The sequence below is a fragment of the Balaenoptera musculus genome, chromosome 1 (genome assembly GCF_009873245.2).
Source record: "Balaenoptera musculus isolate JJ_BM4_2016_0621 chromosome 1, mBalMus1.pri.v3, whole genome shotgun sequence".
Taxonomy (NCBI): Eukaryota; Metazoa; Chordata; class Mammalia; order Artiodactyla; family Balaenopteridae; genus Balaenoptera; species Balaenoptera musculus.
Genome location: NC_045785.1, coordinates 28,336,445 through 28,357,503, shown reverse-complemented (window position 1 = coordinate 28,357,503; position 21,059 = coordinate 28,336,445). Strand labels below are relative to the sequence as shown.

The following is a 21,059-nucleotide window of genomic DNA, read 5'->3' as shown; positions in this document are numbered from 1 at the left end:
TGCATTCATTCAAGTTGTTTTATCTGATACAAGCACTTTTTAGTTGCTTTGCTGTAGGAAACAGTGTATCTTTTCATCATATTGTCTAACTGGGAAACAACTGATTTATAGAAATATTGCTCTGTTTTATATAACTAAAATTCAACTAGCTACTCCACTAAACTTTCATGAATTCTATTAATTTTCTAATAAAGATCCTTACCAGTAAATGATGATAATTTTGTCTCCCCTTTTCCATTATTTCTTCTAATTTCTTTAACATGTATTGGGTCGAAAATCCAACAAGAGTTAAATAATAATGCTGACATCAGTAATTTGTGTTCATTTAGTTATTATTAACAGAAGGTTTCCATCATTTTACTTTTAAATTCAATGACTGTTATTGATCAGAAGTAGATATTTCCTTACCTGATCAAGAGAGTATCTATTATAAGAAATGCATAGTGAATTACATGAAATGTCTTTTGGCATCTGTCTATCTATCTATATATCTAGTCTTATTTGACCTGTTGATGAAGTTACATATATTAAGAAATTTTCTAATACTGATTCATCATAACATTCCTACATTATATAGTATATTAAAGCATATTACAAGTAAAAAATTTTTTAAATCTCAGAAAACTCCATATAAAAAATCAGTATTCATGGGCATACTTTCATGGTATCTAGTCAGCTCTCTTTCTCACTGTCTGTGACAGTTATTTCAAACTTCTGATACATTCCTTAAGCCTCAAGTACATATTACTTATATAATATAGTAAAGTAAGTATATATCTTAAGTACTCTGCTTGTACACCCCACAATGCCTTCAAGGCATAATCATGTTTGTTAGTATCCTCCCAACAATGATTAATTTTACAAATATTTAATAAAAAATCAATGACTAATAACTTGAGAAGTGAAAATCTGATGACCCCAAAGCTTTCAGAAACAGAAAAACAGGTGTCAAAACAAAACCAAAAAATCCTTTACCAATATCTTTACCTTCCCTTTATTTACCATAAAGTATGTATCAGTATCCCAAGACAGTATTTTAGAAATGAAGAACCCAGTTTCTATAACCAAGTTAACTTCACATGGCTAAAAAAACAAGCCCCAACATTTAATTACTGCATTCTATTTTCCAAGACTATATGACTCACTATTGTGACAATTAATTGATTTGCTTTCCCATTCTAATCCATTTACTTCAATGAGAGATTATAGATTAGCTCTCCTTTTATTATGAGCAAAAAGAAAAGAAAAAAAATCATGATTTTAATGTAATATTTACTGAATTTCCAGCTTTCAGAAACTACAGAAAAGGGGACTAGAAAAAATGATGTCTCTGGCTCTTTAAAGTTTTTATTTTAAAAACTTCTCTAGTCATTTTTTTAAACAACTTTTATTTATAGAAAAGTTTGGTAGACTATAATAATAAGGCCTTGATGAAGGCCCCTGACTGGCTCCTTCCTGGCCATATGGCCTTGAGTAGCTAACTTATTAACGTCTATGAATCTCAGTTCCCTCACCTAAAAATAGAGTTAATATCATCTACTCTGGCCTCCTTATACTGGAGGATGAAACAACATAGTACACATAAAAGTATCGGTAAGTATTATATACAGAATATATTATAGTAACATGCAATAGGATTTGAATGAAGAAATGTAACCAGGAGGACAAATGATGCTACGCCAATAACAGAGGCAGGAGGATGACAACTGGCAAACCCAGAAAATTATAACTGAAGAAATAATCAAGACCAACTGGGAAGAAGTAAATATATATATAAACATACATTTCAGTATCTTAGTGATTTATATGGGAAAGTAAAAAAATTAAGACCAAAATGAACTGTGTAAAAAGGAGAATAAGGAAGTGAGTTGAAAGCAGAGCTACAAGTTAAGCAAAGAGAAAAGCCAAGGGAGGTTTTGACAAGGTGCCAGAAGCTAAAGCTATGATCTTATTACACCAAGAGAAAAGTTATTACAAGTAACTGATGGTCAAAAGTAAAGACTGACCACAGCTGTTAAATCTATCAGTATTTTATGAGCATTAGGTTAATAGTACTGTTTCAGAGTCTAAGAGAATAATTTGTTGGAACTCCTTTTTCCAGTCTATGGGAAATGAATAAGAATGATAAAGCATTAGGCAGTGTTGAACAAGGAATATAGATTTCCAATGGTCACTGAGGAGAAATACCTAAAAGAACAGGACAATGAAGAAGGAGGTGGGAGAAGGGGAGAGGAAATAGGAGGGGGGGAGAGGAAGTAGGAGGGAAAGGGAGAGGAGGGGGAGAGAGAAGGTAAGGAAGGGATGGAAAAAAAAGAAAGAACCAGGTAACCATAGTTTAACATGAGGTCAGGTATTTCTAGAAGAGTTATCAAAGGTATGATCCCACAGGATTGGTGCAGCTGATAACAGAAAGGACTTCTCAGAGAACACCTAGCTTTACTCACTCACATGCTGGAACTGCCTTATTGTGGGGTCAGCGCAAAGAATGCTTCTGGACCTTATGCCTAGGACTTACACAGATTCCTGCTTGGTTTTTAAGAGTCCCGTCAATCAGGTGGTGAGCCCTTAGGGAAGTTCTTCCCCAAAATCATGATGAAACTTCATATACAGCATTTTATAACACATTATTACACTTTGAATAGCGATAAAAATGTAGGTGTTTCTGTGTCCTGACACTTCCACCCTGTTGGTATTCTCCAGTCACTGGAATCTCTGATTGTTTTCAAAACAGTAATATTGGGTTGGCCAAAAGGTTCATTCAGGTTTTTCCATAAGACGTTACAGAAAAACCTGAATGAACCTTCTGGCCAACCCAATACAAATAACCTTCCCTGATGCCCTCTTCCTACAATGTATTTGGTCTTTGCTATAACTGCCTTTTCAGCTCAAGGAAAGTGTCACTGGGTCATGTACAGGGAGAAAGTGATGTCTTTGGTACCCTGCCAGCATTATGATTTCTTATGGATTTCCCATGTCCAGATTGGGGCACTTAAAAGACAGGAGATCTGCCCTGTATAGACATGGCAGTAGTCTTCTGAAGCATACACTGCCATATGAACCTCCCCTAGGTGCCAGGACACTTCCTTATCTCTAATTCAGATATCCACGACCTCCATTTTGCCTGCTTTTATTAACATGCTTTCATTATTCAGGTATTTTCATATTCCTTCTCTAGCATCTTTGTAGATACCACACTCACACCCATCCAACTCCACAGCTTTATCATCACTACCCTATACAGCTACCCTCCACTGGGCACCATGGCATTCTCACTTAATTGAAGCATCAATCTGACTCGCATAAATCACCTACATCTATAAATCACCTATTCTTCCATTTCCTTACTCTAAAAGAGTGGTTCTCAATAGCAGAGGATTTTGCCCCCCAGGGGACATTTGGCAATGTCTGGAGACACGGTACTACTGGCATCTAGTAGGTAGAGGTCAAGGATGCTTCTAAACATCCTACAATGCACAGGACAGACCCTCACAACAAAGAATTATCTGGCCCCAAATGTCAATAGTGCCGAGAAACCCTGCTAAGAGACATCTGAGTGAAAAAAACTTCTTCCACAGAAGTCTCACATTCTCAACCCCCCTAAGATAAAAGAAAGATATGGAGAGGTAAGCTTTCTCCACATCAAATGTCATTTCAAAAAAATAGCTAATTGATGCTATCTTTACTTCTCAGCCTCTGCACTCATACCAGCTGTATAAAACACAGAACACCCTCAAACAATTGCTGCTATTGCATATTCATCCCTTGGTCCTTTTCCTACGTTCCAAAATGATTATAGCATCTTTATTCTGTTCCAACCACTGCAATGTCATTAATTGCATGGATAACTTCACTGACTTCAGCATTCACACTTACAGAATCTTTATGACTTTTACTTCCAGAGCAACCTTGAAATAACAGAGCTCTATCCTTACCCTTATTACTCACAGATCTCAAAACTGGAATCCTATATCACCCATCAAAGCATCAAAACCTCCTTTATCTTCTACCCACTGATCTAATGAACTGGCTCTTCAATCAATTAATTTTTCCAAAGATTAATTAATCCCATTAATCCCTCCTGAATAACACTTAAATCCATACATAGCCTATACTTCATTAGCAGCAACTGCAAAAGGCTTACTACCTTATATAAACTCAATCACACCATAAACTTTTAGCCATGTCTGCTGTATCAATCTCAAATCCTTGAAGACTCACTTTCCCTAATCCTGCACTGAAACTGTAAAAATCACAGAACAGTGGTATTAAGGAACGATGTGGATTAAAAGCCTTAACTACTACTTGGACAAAGTTTCCTATAACTTTGGTTGATTCCTTAGTATTATTCTTATAAGATAATTCAATTGCCTCAACCTTCATTAAGAGTCTCCTCTCACCCCATCAACAAAACACACTTCACTTCTTAATCAAGAACTTCCTTTCTTGAATGAATAATTCATGTGTGGAACAAAAAGAAGGGGGAAAAAAAGGTGAAATGTTTACTTGAGCATTGTCAGGTTCATCTTTAATTTTGTCTAGTAGTCCCTGCTGTGGTGCCATTGCTTTGTCATACTCATCATCCAAAGGTTCTTCTTTAATTCTAATATTTGATGCAAAGGAATTCCCCAGTTCCGAACCAATGGATTCTTTATTGGCAAATGGATAGCTGGAATCCTAAAACACAATATAAAGGATTAATAAATATTCAGATTTTAAAATTATTCCTCTTCAGGTTTAACACCCAAAGAAAAGCTCACTGGAAATGAAGAACTCTACGGACATTCATTAGAGTCCCTATGCTTACAAGTAAATGTGATATATGTCTAAATATCAAATACAAATAAAGAATCTAAGAGCAGAGGCTTCTGAGAACATCTCCAAAGATGTCCTTACGAAAATAATAAAGGAAATTAAAAAAAATAAAATCAGTGCTCTACCTAACACATATAGTTACAGTTCAGAAAATCACATAAAGAAAACTTTGACACTTGCCACAGTTACAGCAATCTACATACACACTGAAAACTTACCCTAAAGTTTGTTTCTGGGGTTTGTGGTAAATGGGTATGTAATGTTTCTTCAACTTGATTAGCTATTGAAAGAAAAACAAAACAAAACAAAACAAACACATGTATATGAATAACAAATCTTACAAAGAGTGACCTAAAAAGCTATCATTTGATAATCACCTCTCTTTTCCAACGAAGACGCTCATTAGAGTGAAATGGGTACCAAAAAATACCCAAAAGGTAGTTTCACTCAAAACAAACAATCTGGCCCCATCTAACTTTTAGCCTTGCCTCATGCTATTTCCTTGTTCAAACCTAAATAAAGTGGTTACTTTATTCACTATGTCCTGAAAATTACTTATGTTTGTTCTTCCCCATTTCTGCTTATATCATTCCAAGTCCCCTCTATCCTAATCTTCATACAGTCTTCCAGACTCAGCTCAGTTCAAAATTCACCTCTCCTCTATAAAACCTGCCCTTGTCCACTGAGTTAAAAATCATCTCTCTCAAAAAAAAAAATAAAATAAAATCTCTCTCCTAAGAATACCTAAAACAGTTTCAGTTATTTGAAAGAAATTTTATTATACTGTCTTACAACAAACTCTTCTAGTACTGTCTTTAATTATAAATTAAGTTGTAAGCTATTCAACTGGTCGTTGACACTTCTGCTACTTGACTTGTCTTGTCCCTTCTGCTATTAGACACTATGTTCCTTGAAGACAAGTACCCTTATAATTTATCCCTCATAGGGATATTGAAAAAACATATTGAATAATATATACTGAAAAATACAGTATACCCTTGTACAGTCTTGTACATAATAGATACTTAAATTAGTTGTTATTTTTAACAATACTGATTTGTTCTTTCAATCACAGTTTTCCTAGCACTGTCAAAAGAAATATAAGGATTGGTATATTCTACCAAGCTTTCTTTCACACCTATTGAACATTTATTGAAATATTACTATTTTCACTACACCAGGTTAGGCCCCAAGAACACAAAGATGAATAAGATACAATCTGGCCCTCAATAAACTCCTACACTAGCATATAAGGCAAAACAAATAGAGCTATAATACCATGTGATAAGTACTATAAATAATGAGGCATAAACAAAATGCTATGGAAATATAGATAAGGAAACAAACATTCTTGATGTAGAGAGGTTAGGGATGACCATAGGGTAGAAGAGGTTTATGAGTCAGGTGTTGCTGGATAAGAAGCACTTTTACAGGCATATATACAAAGAGAGAAAACGACATTCAGGCAAATGGAATAGCAGGAGGAAAGAGAGGCACAGAAATAAGAAAATGTATATATTCAATAATGGAACTGAAGCTAAGTATAGGGTACACTGGGCAAAGAGGCTCAAGAGGAGTCTCAAGAAACTTCTAAAACATAAAAAAAAATGTTATCAAAAAGAAAAACCCTCCCTAATTTGGACTAATTGGTGGGACAGCAGTTTGAATTAGTGCTTACAGCACAAAGAAGTTAAATCCAACTTCAGGTTCCAATGTTCAACCAAAGAAAATGAACAGGTGATTCGAGTATCTTGCCTTCTCATCAAAATATTGCAACCAGGGGAGGGAGAAATGAGGTTTAGAGCTACTTTTCAACCATTTATACCATTACCAATAGTTACTGGGAGAAATTCAGTCACTCTGCAAAGAACAAGGATAAAAGAAAAATGACAAGCTTACAATGAATTTAACTGTTCATACTTTGCTTAGCATCAGAAGTAATAAAAGCTGTATTATTATCAGTACGTTGTTATTTATTGTGTTTTATGGCTCTATTCCAACAATTATTACCTGCTTTATCAAAAAAACTGCTTTTCAACCTTGAATCCAACTCTTTATGGGGTTTATCCAACCGTTTTTCACGTTCAAGATAAGTTAGGTCACTATTTTTCTCCTTTCCAGAAAAAGTCTCTTTGCTGTTTTCTCTTACTAGACTAAAATCTTTCCGTATTGATTTAAAGACAGAAACCTGATCAAATTGTTTAGGAAAGTCTTTTTTTAATTTATTTTGAATCTGTATTTCATTTTCATTGTCTGATTCATGCTGTGTGACTCTTCTCTCTACTTCCAAGCTATCATCAGTATGAATTGAAGAAACAAGATTGTCCTTTGAACTAAAATCCTGTTCATCCTCATTGTCACTACCAACGACTGGAATTCCTGCAAGATCCCCAGAGTTCAAAAAATAATCATCTTCATCCAGCAATGAATTTTCAGATCCTGTTTGATTCGGCATTCCATAAGACATGCTGTCAAGGGTAGGAGTTAAGTTGTGGTCTATATCTTCAGACATTTCTGTATCCATGATACCACCACCTTAAAAAGTAAAATACTGTTTAGACAAATGATAGTGCTAAAGATGACCATATTTATAAGGTCTGTCTGGCATTTAACCAAATATATATTTTTCCTTTTCAAACAAAATATAGATAATAATACTGTGGTATTCAATTAGCACTTTGATATAGGTGTGACAGATAAAATATCCCTATCTGACAGATAAGGAAATAGGGACATAAAACTTGAGAAACTATTTCAGGTTAGAAAGAAAGTCAATGCAATATAGAAAAAAAGAGCACCAACTTCAGAATTAGACATATCTGTATTGGAATCATAGCATGATTAAATGAAAATCTATGTGATCCTGAGAAGTAAACTCTCAGGCTTCTTTATCTGTAAAACAGTGTAATACTCACCTTGGAGATTAATTTGTGGTGAGGTTTAATGACAGTATGTAAAAAGGGCCTAATAACACAGTGACTGACACATAGAAGGGAATATAAAAGTGATAATTATAGTTATCATAGAGACCACTCTAGGGAGCTGAGATTAGAACCCAGATCTCTGACCTCAGAGTCCTAATTTCTCTGCACTAACTCTAGTAAACACTTACAGCAGTTAATGTTTATAATGGTAAATATTTAAACATAAAAATAAAATTTATCCAAGCCAGAATATATATTAAAAACTGTTTACTGTTCAAAACTACATGCTAAAGTCTCTTCCATTCCAAAATAAAACAAACAAAAAAACCCCAGCCCTGTATTTCTTTTTCCTGACCTAATTCACCTTTCTTTCACAAACTCCTAGGGAAAAAGTTTACATTGGTTTGTTTCTACTTCATCTCCCAATCATTAATCCTTTGAACTTAATGCAATCTGGTTCCCAACTTCGCATCGGAACTTCTCTCATTAAGATCATCAACGATTTCCTCATGGTCAAGTCCAATTATTTTTTCAGTCCTTATGTGGCATATCCCTCCTAGATAAAATACCTTTGGTTTTTTTGTATTGTTCCCTAATTTTATAATTGTCCTATTAATTTATTTTATACGTCTCTTCCTCTGCTTTATGTGCTCAATATTCCAATTCTCATCTCATTTTATACACTCAGACTATTTTATTCACCACTATAGCCTTGACTTTTGCTGTTGACTTCCTAAGCGTTTTAGCTTAGACCTTTCTTCCCAACTTCAGATATCTATATTCAATTAGCTTCTATAGGTCCCCTAGGGACCTTTAACTTAGCACCTCTAAAACCAAATTCATCATGTTCCCATTCCAAGCATACTTTCTTGTTTTCCCGTCATTTAATTAACAGCATCACCAAGTCAGCAATTTGATCAAGATAAAAAAGAGAATCACTCCAATTCTCCTTCCCCTTGGACAAATTCTGCAAACTGTATTAATTAAACTCTCTCTCAAATCCATCTCCTCCACTTGGTACCATTCCAACACTTCACATCTCTTCCTGTTGACAGTGTACTAACTCAATCCACATGATATCTAGGAGGCAACCATATTCTTACAAATCCTGCCCTGAAACCATATTTAACTGGTCCATGAGCAGACAAACTAGAACTGGTAAAAACACAGAGTGAAGCAAAGACTAAAAATATTAGTGGCAACGACAGCCTTGCTTTTATTTGTTCCTGAAGCCCAGATGAACCCTTTGTGTGGCTGGATCTTCAAATTATTCCCTGGGTTCCATGATCCAGGATAAATTCCTCTTTTTGTTCAAGCTGATTTGATTTGAGTTGGATTACTTATAATCAAGTCCTAACTGATACAGGGTCCAAATGAAAGCTTTCTTCAAGTTGCCCTCCTCCATAAAGACATCAGAATTATCTTTCTACACCATTAATCATTCTACATTATACCTTCACTTGAAATCTTTCAATAACATTCCACAGCCTAAAGTACTCACTCATTCATTCAGCACATATTTATTAGGAAATCACTCTGTGATAAGTACTATGCTAGATGAAAAAGATAGCTATGATTCCCTCTCCTCAGCGAACCAGAAAAACAGACAAATGGAGGAAATAATAAAATTAGAAAATCACCATTTTCACTTAACTAAGTAATTAATTCAAACAAAGATGCTAAAATCTTACGAATTTCTACAACTTACTTTCACATAGTATATATATTACAGAGAGAAAAGCAGGGAGGGATGAGAGACCATGCACAAAACTATAGATATTCACTATACTGTTCTTCCAATTGTTCTACTTGAAAATTTTCATAATAATAGAAGGTTAGGGAGAAAATATAAATAAAGAAGCAGGGTGCTAAAACACACACATACATATAGTGTAATAAATTTGCCAGACTGTAAGCAACTAAAGGTCAGGGTTAGAACCTCCTCTTTACAACAGTTTATCCTTACTACCTGACCACACAGCATATGCTCAGTAACTGTTTCATGAATGAAATACGCATTTCGTGTGATCAACAGTTTAATCTAAGTTCTATAGTATATAAGAAGTCAACTAAAAAGTAATATTGCAAGCAACTTCCAAAATCTCTATGTTTTAATTCGGGATATGGTACTGGGAAAAAAGGTAACCACCTGAAAAAACTGGATCCCTAACTCATACCAAAATAACTTCCAGATGTATTTAAGGTTTAGACATAGAAAATAAAACACTAGTATTACAAAAACCATGGAAGAATTATTTTTAGGGGAAAAACCTCTCTAAGAATGACACAAAACCTAGAATAAAAGATCGATTTACTGAATAAAAGAATAGAAGACCAAATGTGACTATAAAAAATTCCTAAAGAAAACATAATCCAAACCAAAAGATTAAAGACAAAGTTGTTGAAAACATTTTACTGCACTTTATATCATGAAAGGTCATTTCCCTAATGGATAAAGATTAAGACTCATAGTTCAATAAAGATACCAACAACCAAATACATTTGTAAAAGCAAAGGATCTGAACAAACATTTCACAGGAAAGGAAACTCTAAGGTTGAACTTTGCTCATAAGTTAAACGCAAATTAATAATGCAATTAAATACCATGTTCATACAGCAGGCTGATAAAGACAAAAGGTTTTGATAACAGCCTGGCAGCTATGCTACTGGCCAAAGCTGCCAGACTATGACCTGAGGCCAGAAAAGTATACAAAGAAGAGTGTGGCATAGACCATATGTGAGCTGAAAAGCCTAAAATATTAATATTTACTATGTGGCCCTTAACAGAAAAAAAAGTCTGCCAATCCCTGTAGTAGAATACTATTAGAGGAAGTATAAAATGGTACAGTCGTAAAAAAGAGCAACCAGGCAATATGTATGATACTTTAAATACACATACCTCTTGATCCAGCAATTCAACTTCTAAGAATTTATCCTACAGATATTTCTCAAAAGATCTATGAAAAAGAACATGTATAAGCAGCAAAGACTGGAAACAGCCTATCTGTTCAACAGTGAGGCTCAATTAATTACAGTACATACCTATAATGGAATATCATATAGCTGTTAAAAAGAATGAGGCAACTTTATACGAGTTCTCAGGGTCAATTAGTAAAAATATCTGAGTGAGGAAGAATATACATATATATGCTATCCTACCACTGCTGTATGTTTTATAATTTATGTGTATGTACAATTGTTTATACATTAAAATACCTTCCACTGATTTTCTGTGACACCAGAATCAGGTGGCTATAAGACAGAAACACTAACTCTTCAAAGCATATCCTTCGGTATTTTGAGTTTTGAAGCACATGCATCTATTGTCTATTGAAAAAAAATTTTTTATCCTTATTTGAGAATGTACTCAAGCTTTTTCAGAGATGGCAATTTCTAACAAAGCATCTAATTTGAATTTGCTATTTTGCTAGTTAACACACAATAAATCTGTAGGCTGCATAAAATCTTATGAGATTAAATTATGTTAGTTATATTAATATATATAATTAACTGGAACAGAATTGTACTCATTCTTGTGGCCCAAATAAAAGAAATAGCTTCTGTTTCTCAAAGCCTACATCTACAGAAAAAATGCAACACTAAAATTATATTTGCGGATCACAGTAGATATTGAAACACTTGAAAGCAAATTTCTCGGGCTTCCCTGGTGGCGCAGTGGTTGAGAATCTGCCTGCTAATGCAGGGGACACGGGTTCGAGCCCTGGTCTGGGAAGATCCCACATGCCACGGAGCAGCTGGGCCCGTGAGCCACAACTACTGAGCCTGCGCGTCTGGAGCCTGTGCCCCGCAAAGGGAGGGGCCGCGATAGTGAAAGGCCCGCGCACTGCGATGAAGAGCGGTCCCCGCACCGCGATGAAGAGTGGCCCCCACTTGCCGTAACTGGAGAAAGCCCTCGCACGAACCGAAGACCCAACACAGCCAAAAATAATAAATAAATAAATAAATAAAGTAGCTATAAAAAAAAAAAAAAAAAAACCCACAAGAAAAAAAAAAAAAAAAAAAAAAAAGAAAGCAAATTTCTCACAGAAGATTCCTTGCTAGTGTTTAGACACTGTGAACAGGCTTGGTATGTTTGAGGAAAAGCAAGGAATATAGGGCTGGAAGTGAACAAGCGTGAGGAAGAGTGCTTAAAAATGACAAAAGAGGGCTTCCCTGGTGGCGCAGTGGTTGAGAGTCTGCCTGCTAATGCAGGGGACACGGGTTCGAGCCCTGGTCTGGGAAGATCCCACATGCCACGGAGCAGCTGGGCCCGTGAGCCACAACTACTGAGCCTGCGCGTCTGGAGCCTGTGCCCCGCAACGGGAGGGGCCGCGATGGTGAAAGGCCCGCGCACCGCGATGAAGAGCGGTCCCCGCACCGCGATGAAGAGTGGCCCCCACTTGCCGCAACTAGAGAAAGCCCTCGCACAGAAACGAAGACCCAACACAGCCAAAAATAAATAAATAAATTAATTAAGTAGCTATAAAAAAAAAAAAAAAAAAAAAAAAAAATGACAAAAGAGAAAAAGCCAGAGAACAGATACATTAGGAATCTGCAAACCACAAAAAAGATTCCAAAGAGGAATTCCGTGATTTACGTTTTACAAGGAACACCCCAGCTTCTGCAGGAGTACTTTAAGGTTGTTAAATGTTACAGGGAGTGAAGAAGGGAAGGAAGAACACCACATAGGAGGCTAATGCAATAATCCAAGGGAAAACTGGTGGCTAAGACCAGGATAGTAATGGTGGATGTGAGAAAGAGTAGTCAGACTTGGTATAATTTGAAAGTAGAGGCATTTCTTGGTATATGAGAAGCTGAACATAAAAGAAGTCAAAAAGAGCACAACAGGGTGCCATTTCTTGAGATGTAAACACTAAGAGAGTAACAGACTGAGAGGGGTAGAATGAATAGTTTGGTTTGGACCCATTAATTTTGAGAACCTTATTAAACCTTCAAATGGAGATATCAAGAAGGCAACTGGACGTATTAAAGAGTTAAAGAGGAGACTCTTGCCAAGAAATGACATATAAATTTGGGAGTCATCAATGAAGTTCACGGGACTAGTTAAGATCACCTAGTGACTGTACTTACTACTGATGGAAGAGAGCTGAGAGTCCTGAGATACTTCAACTTTTAGAAATCTGTAGAAAGGAAGGAATCAGAGAAAGAGGCTAAAATGGAACAGCCAATGAGGTAGGAGGAAAATTAGGTGGGTGATGTTATAGAAGCAAAGTGAAGAAAATATTTCAATAAGAAAGAAGTGGCCAACCATAATGAATGTTGTTGAGATAACACATAAAATGAAGACTGAAGATTGATTATTAATATTGGGAAAGTTGAAATGAACTTATTCCTTGACAAGAGCTATATCAGTGAAAAAATGGGTACACAAAAGCTGGAGTGGGGTGATCCCATAAAGAGACTGAGAGGAGAGAACTGGGGAAACTTAAGTACAAACAACTCTTTAGAGGAGTTTTGCTCTAAATTAAAGAAAATGAACAGAAACTGGACTAAAATCTGGAGTGAAAAGTTTTCCTGACTTTGTATTTTTGGTTTTTTTTTTTCTTTTTTTTGGTGAGATTGTTTTTCTAAAGATGGAGAATATTACAGCTTACAGTATACTCATGGGAATGATTCAATAAAGAAGGAATAACTATGGGAATAGAATCTAAAAAAGAGTGGATATATGTGTATGTATAATTGACTCACTTTGCTGTACAGCAGAAACTAACACAACATTGTAAATCAGCTATTCTCCAATAAAAAAATTAAGTAAAAAAAAGAGGGAATAACTAGTAAGTTCAGAGGGAAAATCTTTGTGTAACAGGGCATGTGATCAGTACATAATTTTCCTTTGTGAAAGAATGAAAGGAGCACATGGGTTAAATGCAGGTAGGTTGTTAGGTTTTGTAAAAGGAGAATGAAAGTTATTTTAAGCAATTTAAGTACAATATTTGTGTCTGATAATGAAAATAAACTTCATGATGTCAAATCAACTTTTACTCCTTGTCCTCCTTTTGCTCAGTCCTTGCTTTAGTGGCATACTGATATTTATATACTATACCCAAGAATCATTTCATTTTAAGGTACAACCACCAACTAAGGAACCCACATAGATGAACATTATGAAAGGGCTGTTAGTTACTTTCATTGCCAATATATTACTCAATTACTTCCATACATTTTTGTTCTAATCAAAGGATAATTTTCAGAACTAAACTAATATGAATTATAATTTTAACTTCAGAAGTTATGGTTCTTTAACAATTCCCTGACACTGTTTTTCTCTCTTATATAAAGAAACAAAGGATCAAAAGAAAAAAAAAACACACTAACTCCAAAGAATGCAAAACAAATAATAAGCATAAAAATGAGGTAATCTTGGTTCATCTTAAATAAAAACTTAAATCTGCATTTTGTTTCTAAGAGATGATTTATTTTTATTTTCAATAAAATACAATCTCCTAAATAATAAAAGCCTCTTTAAACTATAAGATCAGGAATGCAGTCACCAGTTAAAAGTCCAATAAAGTCAGGAATCTTAAAAATGCAATGTACGTGCCTTAAACATTTATTTTTACTTGGAATATATAAAAAAGCACATTGGTCAATCATTGACCAATAAAGTCAGGAATCTTAAAAATGAAACGTACATGCCTTAAACATTTGTTTTTACTTGGAATATATAAAAAAGCACCTTGGCCAATCAATGATGATCAATCAAGACTTTGGAAATGGGTATGCTAATTTGAGTTCTTTCTTGAACAAATCACAGCCATAATGCAATCTTCATGATTGCAACTTTGGTTTCTTTAAAATGGCATGAGGGACTTCCCTGGTGGGCCAGTGGTAAAGAATCCACCTTACAATGCAGGGGACACAGGTTTGATTCCTGGTCAGGGAACAAAGATCCCACGTGCCCATGGGGCAACTAAGCCCTCACGCCACAACTACTGTGCTCATGTGCCTCAACTAGAGATAGCCTGCATGCCACAAACTACAGAGCCCACGCGGTCTGGAACCCACACGCCACAACTACAGAGCCCACATGCCCTGGATCCCACATGCCACAACTAGAGAAGAGAAAACCTGCATGCCACAACTAGAGAGAAGCCCACGTGCTGCAGTGAAGAGCCCATGTGCTGCAACTAAGACCCCATGTAGCCAAAGATAAATTAAATAAATAAATAATAAATATTTTTTTTAAATGGAATGAGAAAATAAAGACACTTGCCCCTCCACCTTTTCACTGACTTTACCTACTAAGTCTTTCTAAAGCATTAAAATTATTCACAGAAACCACAATTTACTTTTCAGAGGAAATTTCATTAGTGTCAAAATGGTACAATAAAAATTATTTAATTACAATGACAAGTACTACTCGAATAAACAGGTTTGGGAACAACTGACTCTTGGTAAGCATGCAATTCATCAAGAGCTGAATCAAGCTGTCTTTGTCTGAAACTACTAGATGCTCCTCAATAGCCACTCTAGCTTCTTCCCTTAATGACAGATCCTCATTCTCAATGAGGCACAATTTACAGTAACAAGAAGAATGGTAATTCCTAACTATGATCCTAAGCTGAAAAAGAATCTTAGCTACTAATAGGCCAATAACCAACAGAAAACTTTTCATGAAAATGGGACAATAACTGAAACACAACAATCCAGTGTTCTTTCAAACTCCAAGTACCAACCCATTAGTGAGCCAGGGCCATGATTTGTTTTTTTTAAATAGGCTAGAATGGAAAACAAAGAACATAATTCAGAGTGACAACAAGTAATGCTACAAAACACCTGTACACACACACACACACACACACACACAAGTAGGTCTCAATGTAAAATATATTTCTAACAGTGTTTCAAAATTTTAAAAAAAACAGTGGTAATGGATGTTAACTAAATGTATTATGGTAATCATTTTGCAATATATACATATAGCAAATCATTGTGTTGTATACCTAAAACTAATACAATGTTATATGTCAATTTTATCTCAATTTTTAAAAATGTCTTAAACAAAACAAAAACAAGCACCCCTAAGATGATTTTGCTTCTGATGCACAGTAATGCTTGAGGATCACTGAACTAAACAATGCTTCTCAACGATTACTGGATAACAGAATCTCTTGGTGAGCTTAGAAATGGATTCCTGAGCTCCACTTCTAAAGATTCTGGTTCAGTAGGTCAAGGGTGGCAGCCAAGGACCTGACTTCTAACATACTCCCAGGTGATGCTAATACTGCTGATGCCCTACCACTTTGAGTAACAGGCTCTAGTTTTTTATGAACCAGCCATAAATAAACTGCAGGTAATAAATCACTGTACTTCAGAGGCTGAACAGCGATCTTCAGATTCATCAAGTCCAATCTCTTATCAGATGGCTGAATTTCTTCCACAAAACCCCAAGTGGTCAACCATCCCCTTGAATGTTATACCAACAAAGATGACCCACTGAATGCTCTACCACACCAGAGATGAACCATTTATGACAGTTCACAAACAACCCATGTTAAGTACTAATGAAGATGAATTAGTTTTGTCAGGGAGTCATGACTAAAGATTACAGCTCTCTTTTCTTGTTTTCATTTAAATACGTGTTGTTACTGTGGCATACTATTAAAGTATGCCATTGTTCATTCTATACATTCAATGAGGAGAGATGAGACTCATAAGTGAGATTCACAGAACTTACTTTCACTAATTTTGCTTTTATTTGTTCCCACAGTGGGGAAAAAACAGTTTGAAACCGGTGGAATACTTAGAACAACTTGATTTTATAACTTACTAAAAGGTGATTAACAAATGTGAACACTTGAAACACCTCTAACAGAAATCAGTTACGTTTTACTAATTTCAATAGTCCACTTGTACACTATTAAAGCTAAAATATAATTTAACACACATTATAAAATAAAACACATTAATTATTTCTTCTTCACTATGAGGACAACTGAAATAAATACAAAAGAGAAATAAATACAAAAGACTTTACTCACTGACATTTACAGTGCTCTGAAAGCAATGATCAAGAAGATCAGAGACATCTATAAATGGATATATTCAGCATGTACCTAAAAATTGTCCAGGGTCTATTAAAAGTGAAGCATATCACTACAAAAGAATATTATACATTTTAATGGAGTAAAATGTTTATATGTTTTTATAACATTTCAGAGAACATATTTCTTCTATAAGTAGAAAACAATGAAATTTTAACAAAACAAAAGCGAAAGTAATTTATGCTAATAGTTGCAGAAGCACAACGCCACAGAGGTATGGAGAGACAGTTCCAACTGCGTCCCAAACCACAGTTCTACAACATTCCTGCTATTCCTGCTAATTCTAAAACTTCTGTAATATATTTACAGATAAACAAGGATCTGTTCCAGTCCTGAACTTAATTTTTTATCCCTTTTAACCAGGAAAAAAAACGCAACATTATATAAATCATTTTTAAGGGCTTTAAAACTGTAGAAACATAGTAACTTGCACTTTTCCCCCTTCAATGGCATTAGTAAACTTATAACAATTCCACGCTGTTACTCTCATGAACTCATTAAACACAAGATACACCAATTCTACTGGCACATATTACCTGCGACAATGGTCAACAGAGATTTAAACAAAGAAAGAAAAAGTCCTACTTGACAAATTTTATAGTAGGGGTTGGTAAACTACAACCCTTGATCAAGGGATGGCCCCTGAGCTAAAAATAGTTACTACATTTTTGAGAGAGTAGAAGAAAGAAGACAAAAGAGAGGGGAGGGGGAGGGAGGAAGAGGAGGAAGAGAAGAATACACAGGAGACCATATTTTCTGACTACACCCAACAGACCTTAAATGTTTACTATTTGGCCCTTTTCAGAAAAGATCTCCTGAGCCCTACCTACAGGAATATTGCTGAGTGTAGTTCACACAGTATAACTGCATCATGCCAGAAAAACATACGAAGCTAAATAGGCCTAGGAAAGTCCTTAGGGCAATTATCTACAGAACTATTTGTGAGTTATATCCAAAATGATTTAGAACAGGGCTTCCCTGGTGGTTCAGTGGTTAAGAATCCCCCTGCCAAGACAGGGGACCCGGGTTTGAGCCCTGGTCTGGGAAGATCCTACATGCCGAGGAACAACTAAGCCTGTGCGCCACAACTACTGAGCTTGTGCTCTAGAGACTGCGAGCCACAACTACTGAACCCGAGTGCCACAACTATCGAAGCCCGCATGCCTACAGCCCATGCTCCACAAGGAGAAGCCGCCGCATGAGAAGCCCGCGCACCGCAACGAAGAGTAGCCCCCACTCGCCGCAACTAGAGAAAAGCCCGCGCGCAGCAACGAAGACCCAACGCAGACAAAAATAAAACAAAAAATAAAATTAAAAAAATTTTTTAAATGATTTAGAACAAAGAAGTTGTAAATTAGGCACTAGCTACAATCCACTGTCATAAAACTCTACTTCCAGCTGTGGCACAGTACTGATAGCAGAATAATCCTCCTGTTGTGAATAAAAAGCTTGACAAAATATATAAAACAAATGTATTCAAAGTATGGACAACAATCAACACAAGACTGATCTCTGAGAAAACGAACTAATGAGGTAACTGTCCTAGGCTTTCTGCCTGGGAACATTTAGCGAGTTCCAGTATGGAGAGGGAAAACTCAAGTAAAGAACACCAGTCTCAATAAACTGGGGAGACAACAGACTGAGAAAGCTAAAGGAGCTGGTATTTGCAGGACAGATTACCAAAGAAAAGACAAAGACCCACTGAAAGAGAACTAGAAATCCTTTGCCTGAACAGTAAACCACACATGAGACAATGGGGAAGGTTATGCTTGTGTGATGTAAGGGAACATATGGGAACTCTGTACATTCTGCTCAGTTTTGCTGTGAACTTAAAACATGCTCTAAAAATTAAAGTCTATTTTCAAAAAGGAAAAAGAGACCTTGTCAAACAACTGGGAGAATCAATGGAGACCTCTGAAAAGTCACACATTAAAAGTAGGGCTAGGGGGACTTCCCTGGTGGTCCAGTGGTTAAGACTCCACACTCCCAATGCAGGGGGCCAGGGTTCGATCCCTGGTCAAGGAACTAGATCCCGCATGCCACAACTAAATGATCCTGCAAGCTGCAACTAAACACCCCGCAGGCGTCAACAAAGATCGCGTGTGCTGCAACTAAGACCTGGTGCAGCCAAAAATATAAATAAATAAATATTTTTTAAAAATGAAATAAAAGTAGGGCTAAACTAATTCTAAAGTAAAGCCAACCCTAGAGCTGCCCTAACAAGCTTTAAAAACAAGTCTCAAACAAAGAAAAAAAAAAAAAAAAACAAGTCTCAAATCCTAAAGATGCTACCAAAAAACTACTAGAGCTAATCAATGAATTTGGTAAAGTAGCAGGATACAAAATTAATGCACAGAAATCTCTGGTATTCCTATACACTAATGATGAAAAATGTGAAAGAGAAATTATGGAAACACTCCCATTTACCATTGCAACAAAAAGAATAAAATACCTAGGTATAAACCTACCTAAGGAGACAAAAGACCTGTATGCAGAAAACTATAACACACTGATGAAAGAAATTAAAGATGATACAAACACATGGAGAGATATACCATGTTCTTGGATTAGAAGAATCAACAGTGTGAAAATGACTATACTACCCAAAGCAATCTACAGATTCAATGCAATCCCCATCAAACTACCAATGGTATTTTTCACAGAACTAGAACAAAAAATTTCACGATTTGTATGGAAACACAAAAGACCCCAAATAGCCAAAGCAATCTTGAGAAAGAAAAATGGAGCTGGAGGAATCAGGCTCCTGGACTTCAGACTATACTACAAAGCTACAGTAATCAAGACAGTACAGTACTGGCAAAAAAACAGAAATATAGATCAATGGAACAGGATAGAAAGCCCAGAGATAAACCCCCGCACATATGGTCACCTTATTTTTTTTTTTTAAGCAAGCTTTTATTTATTATTTATTTATTTATTTATTTATTTTTATAAATTTATTTATTTTTCGCTGTGTTGGGTCTTCGTTTCTGTGCGAGGGCTTTCTCTAGTTGCGGCAAGCGGGGGCCACTCTTCATCACGATGCGTGGGCCTCTCACTGTCGCAGCCTCTCTTGTTGCAGAGCACAGGCTCCAGACGCGCAGGCTCAGTAGCTGTGGCTCACGGGCCTAGTTGCTCCGCGGCATGTGGGATCTTCCCAGATCAGGGCTCGAACCTGTGTCCCCTGCATTGGCAGGCAGATTCTCAACCACTGCGCCACCAGGGAAGCCCCCTGTCACCTTATTTTTGATAAAGGAGGTAAGAATATACAATAGAGAAAAGACAGCCTCTTCAATAAGTGGTGCTGGGAAAACTGGACAGCTACATGTAAAAGAATGAAATTAGAACACTCCCTAACACCATACACAAAAATAAACTTAACATGGAATAAAATGAACTTAACATGGAAAGACCTGAATGTAAGGCCAGACACTATAAAATGCTTAGAGGAAACCATAGGCAGAACACTCTATGACATAAATCACAGGAAGATCTTTTTTGACCCACCTCCTAGAGAAATGGAAATAAAAACAAAAATAAATAAATGGGACCTAACAAAACTTAAAAGCTTTTGCACAGCAAAGGAAACTATAAACTAGACGAAAAGACAACCCTAAGAATGGACAAAAATATTTGCAAATGAAGCAACTGACAAAGGATTAATCTCCAAAATTTACAAGCAGCTTATGAACCTCAATATCAAAAAAACAAACAACCCAATCCAAAAATGGGCAGAAGACCTAAATAGATATTTCTCCAAAGAAGATATACAGATTGCCAACAAACACATGAAAGGATGCTCAACATCACTAATCATTACAGAAATGCAAATCAAAACTACAATGAGGGGGCTTCCCTGGTGGCGCAGTGGTTGAGAATCCGCCTGCCAATGCAGGGGACACGGGTTCGAGCCCTGGTCTGGGAAGATCCCACATGCCGCGGAGCGGCTGGGCCCGTGAGCCACAGCTACTGAGCCTGCGCGTCTGGAGCCTGTGCTCCACAACAAGAGAGGCCGCGATAGTAAGAGGCCCGCGCACTGTGATGAAGAGTGGCCCCCGCTTGCCACAACTAGAGAAAGCCCTCGCACAGAAACGAAGACCCAACACAGCCATAAATAATAAATAAATTTAAAAAAAAAAAAAAAAAAAAAAAAAAACTACAATGAGGGATCACCTCACACCGGTCAGAATGGCCATCAACAAAAAATCTACAAACAATAAATGCTGGAGAGGGTGTAGAGAAAAGGGATACCTCTTGC

The 21,059-nt window shown here is 36.3% G+C and overlaps 1 protein-coding gene across 7 annotated transcripts in view; it reads right to left on the bottom strand.

The window, feature by feature from the left end:
- ZMYM4 (zinc finger MYM-type containing 4) overlaps positions 1 to 21,059 on the bottom strand; it is a 180,207-nt gene that overhangs the window by 55,307 nt on the left and 103,841 nt on the right. For 4 of the 7 annotated variants that reach the window (XR_005021216.1, XM_036863374.1, XM_036863344.1 and 1 more), the window contains 3 exons: positions 6,823 to 7,347; positions 5,031 to 5,092; positions 4,504 to 4,674 (listed from right to left, as the gene is read on the bottom strand). The exons of 1 other annotated variant lie outside the window; for it this stretch is intronic. Coding sequence is in view for 5 of the 6 variants with exons in the window: in XM_036863344.1 (XP_036719239.1) it covers positions 4,504 to 4,674; positions 5,031 to 5,092; positions 6,823 to 7,347 (758 nt within the window). In the remaining variant the exon portion in view is untranslated. Of the gene's footprint in view, positions 1 to 4,503; positions 4,675 to 5,030; positions 5,093 to 6,490; positions 6,655 to 6,822; positions 7,348 to 10,635; positions 10,694 to 21,059 lie in introns of those variants that run through there. 2 more of the 7 variants (XM_036863354.1, XM_036863384.1) reach the window with 2 other exon arrangements.